Source organism: Cucurbita maxima, unplaced genomic scaffold (assembly GCF_002738345.1).
Source record: "Cucurbita maxima cultivar Rimu unplaced genomic scaffold, Cmax_1.0 Cma_Scf00420, whole genome shotgun sequence".
NCBI classification, from domain to species: Eukaryota; Viridiplantae; Streptophyta; class Magnoliopsida; order Cucurbitales; family Cucurbitaceae; genus Cucurbita; species Cucurbita maxima.
In genome coordinates, this window is record NW_019272436.1 from 1 (window position 1) to 11,022 (window position 11,022).

Sequence of the window (11,022 nt, forward strand, 5' to 3'; positions counted from 1 at the left end):
GGAAGAGAAGGAGGAGGTGAATTCAAATTCATCCACAAAATCATCCACAAATCTCCACAAAAATCTCAACCGATTCCGAGAATCCCCCTATAAAAGGACCTCCCTCCCCATCACTTAAATCACTCCTCCTCTCAATCTCAATTCAGTTTTTTGTTGTCACCAACACTCTAGCACATCCAAGCTGCAACGAGCTCCTTCACACTATCTGAGTGTAGTGCCCACTGATGGTGCTAATATAACACATGCGGAAGCAATTTGGATCTTTGGCACTTTTAGAACATCAATTATAGTAAGTAACTAGCATGTTCATAAGTATTAAAACTTAATGAATTTGAATACTAATCTTTTGTAGTTCAAATTCTTTTTTCCTCACGAACCGGTTTCGATCAACCACTAGTGTCTTCTCCACTATCCTCCATCCTTAGACAAGAATTGTTGAATCCGGTGAGTGACTAAACTTGGGAGGGATTTAGCATATATGAAGAGAGACTCTACATATAGTTCAAGTAATCATACTATAGCCAAAGTGTTCTTAGTTTATTGGATTTAGATTAATGATCGTAAAGTTCACTTTATTCAATAACAATCTTTACTGAATAAACATCAGTAATAACTTTATTGAAAATAGAATATGTCTTTGTTTACAAACTATGAGTTTTAGGACATAAAACCCAACAAACACCCACTTGGACTAAAACTTCAGTGGGGTTTTATAACGTTGAGTAGAGAGAGACATAAATACAATAAACTAGGGCATCACATACTCATGTCTTTTCTCCCACTTGCCCTAGATTACATAACTCGTAGTCCTAGACTCACTAGGTGCCCTTCAAACACTTTAGCCGTGAGAGGCTTCGTAAATGGATCAGCAATGTTGTGCACCGAAACTATCTGTGTGACGATCACATCTCCTCGTTGCACAATCTCCCTTATGAGATGATATTTGCGCTCAATATGTTTTCCTCGCTTATGGCTTCTTGGTTCTTTCGAATTTGCAACTGCTCCACTGTTATCACAATAAAGAGTGACGGGAAGATGCATATTTGGAACCACTTCCAAATCAGTTAAGAACTTCCTAAGCCATACAGATTCTTTCGCTGCTTAACAAGCAGCAACATACTCAGCCTCCATGGTGGAATCAGAAATGCAACCTTGCTTTATGCTTCGCCATATTATTGCTCCTTCGTTCAAAGTGAAGACAGATCCTGATGTCGATTTCCTCGAATCTACATCAGTCTAAAAATCTGAGTTAGTGTACCGTGTAAGGATCAGATCCTTAGCACCGTACATTAGCATATAGTCCCTCGTTCTCCTAAGATACTTGATTATATTCTTAACGGCAGTCCAATGAGCACGTCCTGGATTGGACTGATATCTGCTGACAATTCCCACAGCATAGCATATGTCAGGTTGGGTACATAGCATGGCATACATCAAACTACCAACTGCTGATGCATAGGGAATGTGTCTCATATCCTCAATTTCTTAAGGTGTCTTAGGACTTTATTCCTTCAACAAATGAACTCCATGCCTGAAAGGTAATAATCCTTTCTTGGAGTTCTACATCTTATATCGAATTAACATTTTGTCGATATACGATGCCTGAGACAATGCTAGTGTTTTGTTCTTACGATTCCGAACAATTTGGATTCCAAGAACAAACTGAGCCTCTCCCAAATCTTTCATTTGGAATTGTGTCGCTAGCCAATGCTTAATGTCAGTCAGAAATCCCACATCATTCTCAATGAGTAGAATATCGTCAACGTACAACACTAGGAAAGCTAGTTCATCATTCCCAATGAACGCGTCCCGGATTGGACTGATATCTACTGACAATTCTCACAGCATAGCATATGTTAGGTCGGGTACATAGTATGGCATACATCAGACTACCGACTGCTGATGCATAGGGAATGTGTCTCATATCCTTAATTTCTTGAGGTGTCTTATGACTTTGTTCCTTCGACAAATAAACTCCATGCCGGAAAGGTAAAAATCCTTTCTTGGAGTCCTCCATTTTATATCGAATCAACATTTTGTCGTATACGATGCATAAGACAATGCTAGTGTTTTGTTCTTGCGATTATGAACAATTTGGATTCCAAGAACAAACTGAGCCTCTCCCAAATCTTTCATTTGGAATTGTGTCGCTAGCCAATGCTTAATGTGAGTCAGAAATACCACATCATTCCCAATGAGTAGAATACCGTCAACGTATAACACTAAGAAAGCTACTATAGAGTTGACTATCCTTTATAAACACAAGGTTCGTCAACATTCTGTTTCGAGCCATAAGATTTGATCGCGGTATCAAACTTTATATTCCAGGATCGAGATGCTTGCTTCAACCCATAAATGGATCTTTTAAGCTTGCAAACCCTATGCTTGTGATCTTGTTTAATGAACCCATCTGGTTGAGCAATATAGATACTCTCTTCAAGATTGCCCTTTCGAAAGGCTATCTTGACATCCATTTGCCAAATTTCATAATCATAAAATGTGGCAATAGACGAGAGTATTCTAATCGATTTAAGCATAGCAACAGGAGAGAAAGTTTCTTCATAGTCCACCCCCTCTCTTTGGGTATAACCCTTTTCTACAAGACGAGCTTTAAAGGTTTGTACCTTACCGGTTTGGTCTCGTTTCCTCTTATAGATCCATTTGCAACCAATAGGTTTTACCCCATTTGGTTGATCTACAAGTTCCCAGACTGAATTGAAGTACATTGACTCCATTTCAAGATTCATGGCTTTGATCCACAGATCTCTATCTTCATCATTCATTGCCTGTTTATAGGTCAATGGATCCTCAACGCCTTCATCAGGTATGATGAATTGAGTTTCTGTATCCTTGTTGAGGGTTGTCTCCGAGATCGAACGTTCTAATGCTTGAAATAGATAATTATTTGATTTTAAATCTTTCAATTTATGATCATCAATGTGCTTCTTCTTGGTATCTGTTAAAACAATGTGTCATATTGGTGCAGGAATCACATTCTCCACCAAACCCAGTACTAAAGAAGTTTTCCATGAGCATTGCCCAATGATCACAGTACCTATCAAATTTCAGTATTTCAGTATTTCGATAAAAGGGAATTAAGGTAATTCAACAAAAACAGGCATTTCTTTGATTTTACCATTTTGATTATTTATTATTATTGTTTTTTTTCCCACGAAGCCGAGAAAAAGACGAATGGAGTGCCAATAAGTAAAGTAAGAAAAAAAATGGTCGCCTTTTGAGCGTCGGGTGTCCTTTAGTCACTCCGGCCCCGTTGGTCTCCATATTCAGAGCTGGTAAACGGCGGTAGGTTTGGCAGTGAGTCTTCGTCTCCTGTGTGGGTATCATACTGCAGCGGAGTTAATCGTCGTCGTCGTGGTTCTCTCGATTTGGAGGCTGAAAACACCTTAAACTGGTTTTCCGCATCTCCGCCGAGGGAATTTCTTCCGGGTGACTTGGAACAACAATTGGCTGGTGGCTGATGCTCTCAGTGTTGAAGACTGTTCGGAAATGATCATAGATTTATAACTAAAGAATACATTTTCATTAACATGACTTCTTGTGGGAGCTCGAAGCAAACCCATGATATTATGTTCAAAGTTGACAAATATCATATAACATTATAGAGATTCGTGATTAGTTACATGGTATCAAACTATGAACTTAACTTAGGTATGTCGAACGAAAAAGTTGTAAGCCTAAAAATCGTAGTTAAAAGTGTCGAACAAATTTCGTATTTTTTTCAAGGTCTCCGAAAAAAGAAGTCGAGCCTCGATTAAAGGGAGTTTGTTTTAGAAATCCATCGACTTAAGGGGAGGCACTATGGTGTATTTTGTTCGAGGGAGGCTCTATGGTGTATTTTGTTCGAGGGGAGTCTCTATGATCATAGGTAATCTATAGGCTTCAAATGTGGCTCTATGTGGTGTACTTAATGAGAGGGGAGACTCTATGATCATGAGTTTATAAGTAAGGAATTCAAAACACAGCAACAAGAGTTTATGCTCTAGACAATATAATACTATTGTAGACAATATCGTAGTTTTATTTCAATAAATAAATTCATGATTCTCTCACAAACTTTATTAATATTCATAAAAATTTTAAAACCAAATCTCTTCATACCACCCAAGAATCATAAGGCTTTTCCCCAATATAGTTGCCTGGAGGATCATAATTGCAAACAACAAACTGAGAATTAGCCTTGCAAGGCACTCTAGCACATCCAAGCCGCACCAAGCTCCGCCACACCATCTGAGTGTAGTGCCCACATTCACCACCCACGCATTTATTCGATGCATGATCATACAGCGGCTTCTCGTTCGCCCACAGCTTCACTGCATCCGCCCCGGTGAACTCAGGGTAGTAGCCCGCGGCTATGTTTTCCCCGTACGGCCCGGTTGAGTGAATCATGGCGCAGTCACCCTTTCTTTTTTCCGCATAGGCTTGAGCGTACGCGGCCACGGTGTTGCTCCATTGCATGGGCCCGACGCCGACCTCGGCTCGAGCTCGGTTGTGAAGCGCGAGGTAGTCACCGGGGGCGTTTCGAGCTTTTGTTAGGGCGAGGAGGAAAATGAAAGTGACCATGAAAGCGGCCATGATCCGAAGGGTTTGAGTCCACATAATTCCGATGAGAGATGAGATGAAGATTGAGAATGAGGGAATGATTTATATAGAGATGGAAAACTTAATATGGAATGTGATGGGTAAAACCATGAATTATGAACTAATTATGTCATGCTTGGGAATTCAAAGAGAATAAATTCATTCTCGCTTCCATGTTTAATTACGAGCTAGATTTTTGTTTGGATTAGCTTCAAATAAATGAAAATTTTCTAGATTTAGCTAGTTTATGATTTTTTTTTTAGGATTAATGAAACTTAATCCACCGGATTATGGTTAATCTTAAAAGATACATTTTTACTTGTAGGTATATATTTATTGTTTTATTTAGTTTCATAATTTTATTTATTTATTCTCCTCCAATTTTTTAAAATATGTATTAAAATTGAATTGGTTAATTAAATGTTCAAAAATAAATAAATAATGTTAATATTTTATTAAAATTTTGAGTAAACGAAATGAACTAATTTAACCTAAAATTTTTATAACCTATTTAGATTGGGTTTATTATATAAAAAGAATTTTAGATTAAAACTATCTACTACTAATTGAGTTGTGAATTTTTGTATTTCTTTTTCTTTTTTCTAAAAGTAACCGTAACTTAAAACATATAGTCATGGATGAAATAAAACCTTCTACATCTCGAGTAATAGTATATTTTAATTACTATTGACTTATGTGCAGCAGAGCTAATTGCCGTCGTGGGTCTCCCGATTTCGATGCCGAAACATCGTGACTGGTTTTTCGCATCTCCGTCGCGGGCATTTATTCCCGTTGACTTCAAACAACATTTGACAGCTATTCTGGGAGCTATTCTCCTTGTGTAAAATTGTTAAGAGAATGATCATGAATCTATAAGCAAGGAATAATCTCACAGGACAACAAGCAGAAAGTACTTAATCTCAAACTAGACAGTATCATATCAGTGTAGAGATGGATGGTTCCTAAAACTTGGTAATTCTCCATTTATTTTTGCAGTATTGGTAAGAAAGCACTTAATATCATACCATTAGGAAGATATTGTCCACTTTGAGTTCACCTCAATGGACCCATGATCGTTCCCTAAATTCGCCGAGTTGGACTTTCATCCAACACTTCCCCTCGACTTCTTTTCTTTTTCTTTTTTCTTTTGGAGTTCTTTGTTCGACATTTGAGAATTCTATTGACATGGTTAAGTTTAGGGCGTGGCTCTGATACCATGTTAGACGAACACGACTCTCCGCAATGGTATGATATTGTCCACTTTGAACATAATCTCTCATCGCTTTGTTTTGCGCTTCCCAAAAGGCCTCACACCGATGGAGATAGTTTTTTCTGATTATGAACCCACGATCATTCCCTAAATTAGCTGAGGTGGGACATTCATCCAACAAAGATCATACCATTGTGGAGACGAGTGATTTCTAAATCTCGGTAATTCTCCATTTATTTATGCAATTTTGGATAGAAAAGAGGACAATATCGTACCATTGTGAAGATATGATTTCTAAAACTCGTTAATTTTCTCCATTTATTTTTGCAATTTTGGGTAGAAAAGTAGACAATATCATAAAATTGTAGAAATTCATGATTGCATTCATTCTCCATTTAGGGGAGAAAAGTATACAATATCATATTATTGTGGAGATTCTCCAGTATACAAAGAAGAACCATAAGGCTTTTCCCCAATCTAGTTACTAAGAGGATCATAATTGCAAACAACAAACTGAGAATTAGCCTTGCAAGGCTCTCTAGCACATCCAAGCTGCAACGAGCTCCTTCACACTATCTGAGTGTAGTGCCCACTGATGGTGCTAATATTACACATGCGGAAGCAATTTGGATCTTTGGCACTTTTAGAACATCAAGTATAGTAAATAACTAGCATGTTCATAAGTATTAAAACTTAATGAATTTGAATACTAACCTTTTGTAGTTCAAATTCTTTTTTCCTCACGAACCGGTTTCGATCCACCACTAGTGTCTTCTCCACTATCCTTCGTCCTTAGAAAAGAATTGTTGAATCTGGTGAGTGACTAAACTTGGGAGGGATTTAGCATATATGAAGAGAGACTCTATATATAGTTCAAATAATCATACTATAGTCAAAGTGTTCTTAGTTTATTGGATTTAGATTAATGATCGTAAAGTTCACTTTATTCAATAACAATCTTTACTGAATAAACATCAGTAATAACTTTATTGAAAATAGAATATGTCTTTGTTTACAAACTATGAGTTTTAGGACATAAAACCCAACAAACACCCACTTGGACTAATACTCCAGTGGGGTTTTATAACGTTGAGTAAAGAGAGACATAAATACAATAAACTAGGGCATCACATACTCATGCCTTTTCTCCCACTTGCCCTAGATTACAAAACTCGTAGTCCTAGACTCACTAGGTGCCCTTCAAACACTTTAGCCGTGAGAGGCTTTGTAAATGGATCAGCAATGTTGTGCTCCGAAACTATTTGTGTGACGATCACATCTCCTCGTTGCACAATCTCCCTTATGAGATGATATTTGCGCTCAATATGTTTTCCTCGCTTATAACTTCTTGGTTCTTTCGAATTTGCAACTGCTCCACTGTTATCACAATAAAGAGTGACGGGAAGATGCATATTTGGAACGACTTCCAAATCAGTTAAGAACTTACTAAGCCATACAGATTCTTTCGCTGCTTCACAAGCAGCAACATACTCAGCCTCCATGGTGGAATCAGAAATGCAACCTTGCTTTATGCTTCGCCATATTATTGCTCCTTCGTTCAAAGTGAAGACAGATCCTGATGTCGATTTCCTCGAATCTACATCAGTCTAAAAATCTGAGTTAGTGTACCGTGTAAGGATCAGATCCTTAGCACCGTACATTAGCATAGTGTATCGAGTAAGGATCAGATCCTTAGCACCGTACATTAGCATATAGTCCCTCGTTCTCCTAAGATACTTGATTATATTCTTAACGGCAGTCCAATGAGCACGTCCTGGATTGGACTGATATCTGCTGACAATTCCCACAGCATAGCTGGGTACATAGCATGGCATACATCAAACTACCGACTGCTGATGCATAGGGAATGTGTCTCATATTCTCAATTTCTTAAGGTGTCTTAGGACTTTGTTCCTTCAACAAATGAACTTCATGCCTGAAAGGTAATAATCCTTTCTTGGAGTTCTACATCTGATATCGAATCAACATTTTGTCGATATACGATGCCTGAGACAATGCTAGTGTTTTGTTCTTACGATTCCGAACAATTTGGATTCCAAGAACAAACTGAGCCTCTCCCAAATCTTTCATTTGGAATTGTGTCGCTAGCCAATGCTTAATGTCAGTCAAAAATTCCACATCATTCCCAATGAGTAGAATATCGTCACGTACAACACTAGGAAAGCTAGTTGACAATCCGTTTATAAACACAAGGTTCGTCAACATTCTGTTTAAAGCCATAAGATTTGATCGCGGTATCAAACTTTATATTCCAGGATCGAGATGCTTGCTTCAACCCATAAATGGATCTTTTAAGCTTGCAAACCCTATGTTTGTGATCCTGTTCAATGAACCCATTTGGTAGAGCCATATAGATACTCTCTTCAAGATTTCCGTTTAAAAAGACTGTCTTATCATCCATTTGCCAAATTTCATAATCATAAAATTTGGCAATAGACAAGAGTATTCTAATCAATTTAAGCATAGCAACAGGAGAGAAGGTTTCTTCATAGTCCACCCCCTCTCCTTGGGTATAACCCTTTTCTACAAGACGAGCTTTAAAGGTTTGTACCTTACCGGTTTGGTCTCGTTTCCTCTTATAGATCCATTTGCAACTAATAGGTTTTACCCCATCTGGTTGATCTACAAGTTCCCAGACTGAATTGAAGTACATTGACTCCATTTCAAGATTCATGGCTGTGATCCACAGATCTCTATCTTCATCATTCATTGCCTGTTTATAGGTCAATGCATCCTCAACGCCATCATCAGGTATGATGACTTGAGTTTCTGCGAAACCCAAGTAACGATCAGGTTGAGTTATAACCCTCCCACTACGTCGAGGCATTGTCAACTCTTGAGAAGGATGGGATTGACCAGAAGTGTCATCTCCATCAACAACTCTTGTGAAAGGACCAGCTTGATCAACAACTGTTGTTGTATTATCAGTAGCTTCTTTAGAAATCTCACTTAATATTAGTTTGCTGCAAGGTTGATGATTTCTTACGTGGTCTTCCTCTAAGAATGTAACGTTTGTTGATACAAACACTCTATTTTCTTGAAGGTCATAAAACAAACCGCCTTTCGTCTCTTTGGGGTATCCTACGAATAGACATAATTTTGAACGAAGTTCTAATTTCTTGAGGTTTTGCAACAACACATGTGCTGGACATCCCCAAATTCTGAAGTGACGTAAATTACCTTTACGCCATTTCCATAACTCATAAAGTGTTTCTAAAACACTCTTAGTACGAACCATGTTCAAAATGTATATGGCAGTCTCCACTGCATATCCCCAAAACGGATCGGGTAATTGAGCGAAACTCATCATAAACCGTACCATGTCTAAAAAAGTTTTATTTCTCCTTTCTGATACATCATTTTGTTCAGGCATACCAGGGGCTGAGAGTTGGGACTTTATTGCATGTTCTATCATATAGTCCTGAAATCTTAAGTCTATGTACTCTCCTCCTCGATCTAATTGAAGTATTGTAATAGTTTTACCTAATAGATTCTCAACCTCAGTCTTATACTCTCTGAATTTTTAAAGAGCTTCGAACTTGTGACACATTAGGTAAAGATAGTCATACCTTGAATAATCATCAATAAAACTGATGAAATATTCATATCCTCCTCGTGCTTTGACATTCATTGGACCACAGAGATTTGTATGCATGATTTCTAAGGTTTCTTTGGCTCTATAACCTTTTTCGGAAAACGATACAATTGTTTTAATAAACAAGAGATAGATATTAGATTTCTTTTCATTCTTGGAACAAAAAATACATTATCTAATATAATGAATCTATCTCCAAAAAATAACTTTAAATTTCCTACTGATCTTGCTGAGACAACCTCTCCTGTTCCAACCATGAGTGTTATCTCGCCGCCCGCAAGCATTCTCCAGGAGCTAGTTTCCTGGTAAAAAGAACAAATATGATTAGTGGCCCCTGAATCTAGTATCCAAGTTGAGTTATCGTACTCTACTAAACATATTTCTACAACGAGTAAATCATATTTACCTTGTTGTGTGTTTTTAGCTTTCTTCTCTACAAGGTATTTTGGGCAGTTTCTCTTCCAGTGCTCATTTTCGTTGCAATGGAAACATTTTCCTTTATCTGCCTTTTGAGCCTTGTATTTGCGGTTAGTAGGAATCTTATTTTTCCCTTTACCCTTCTTCTTCATCAAAACACTTTTAGAAGTTGAAGGTTCAAACTTATTTTTGGAGGATGATACTCATTGTAATTTCTTGAAGATAGCAACATTTGCTTCTCCTGTACGTCCCTTGTTCGTTAAGAGGGACTGATAAGTCTGTAGCTCATTGAGAAGAGCAGTCAAGTTATATTCTATTTCGTTCATCACCACATTTGTGCGGAAAGCTCTTCGGAAGAGACTCCATGATAAAACTGACTTGACTCTTCTCATCAATGACAGCTTCATTTTCTTCTGCCACATTGAAATGGACCATCATGTCCAGGACATGTTCTCTAACTGAGGTCCATTCTTTCATACGACAGTTGTAAATGTATTTTATGGCTTCATGTCGAGTGGAGAAGGACGGTTGTCCAAACATCCCTTTTAGAGATTCCATAATCTCTTTAGCAGTACCCATAACATCGTGTTTCTTAGCCAAAACATCAGATATACTGGCTAGAATATACACTCGGGCTTTGTCATTTGCCTTTATCCATCTGTCATACGCATCTCGAACTGTTCAGTTTGCATTTGAGCTGGGTTTTGGAGGACATTCCTCAGTTAAAACAAACCTTAAATCATCAATTACCAGTATTGTGTTCAGGTTTGATTCCTCAAAAGCGAGTAATTGTACTATTGAGTTTGTCATGCTGAGATATAAAGAAAATTCTATTCGTGATTTGACTTAATGCTGTTTAATCCAATCAGTTTTAGCAAATGTAATAATGTACCAAAAAAAAAATTATTAATTTGCAACGATACTTTAGTGAGTTAGAGCAACTGCTACCGAGGGGCAGTCAATAACTCATTCACCAAACGAAGACATTCTTGACTTAAACACTGACTCTTAGTAATTCTTCGCAAGTGTGACCCACCAATTTCAGGGCTCATAGATCGGTCCCAACAATGCTATTGAATGAAAAAGCCAAAGTTGGGAATGGCCCTAAGAAATAGTATCCATTTCTGGAGTTTGCGTTGTTTCGACTCCCATGTTACGACCCTCCGAATGGGTAGTTGCT

The 11,022-nt window shown here is 37.8% G+C and overlaps 1 protein-coding gene across 1 annotated transcript; it reads right to left on the reverse strand.

The window, feature by feature from the left end:
* Window positions 1-3,357: 3,357 nt before the first annotated feature.
* On the reverse strand, window positions 3,358-4,593 carry LOC111474489 (basic form of pathogenesis-related protein 1-like). Its single transcript, XM_023119561.1, has 2 exons — window positions 4,158-4,593; window positions 3,358-3,497 (listed from the first exon to the last, which is right to left on the reverse strand). The coding sequence occupies exons 1-2, from the start codon at window positions 4,591-4,593 to the stop codon at window positions 3,358-3,360; spliced, it is 576 nt and encodes a 191-aa protein (XP_022975329.1).
* Window positions 4,594-11,022: the final 6,429 nt, after the last annotated feature.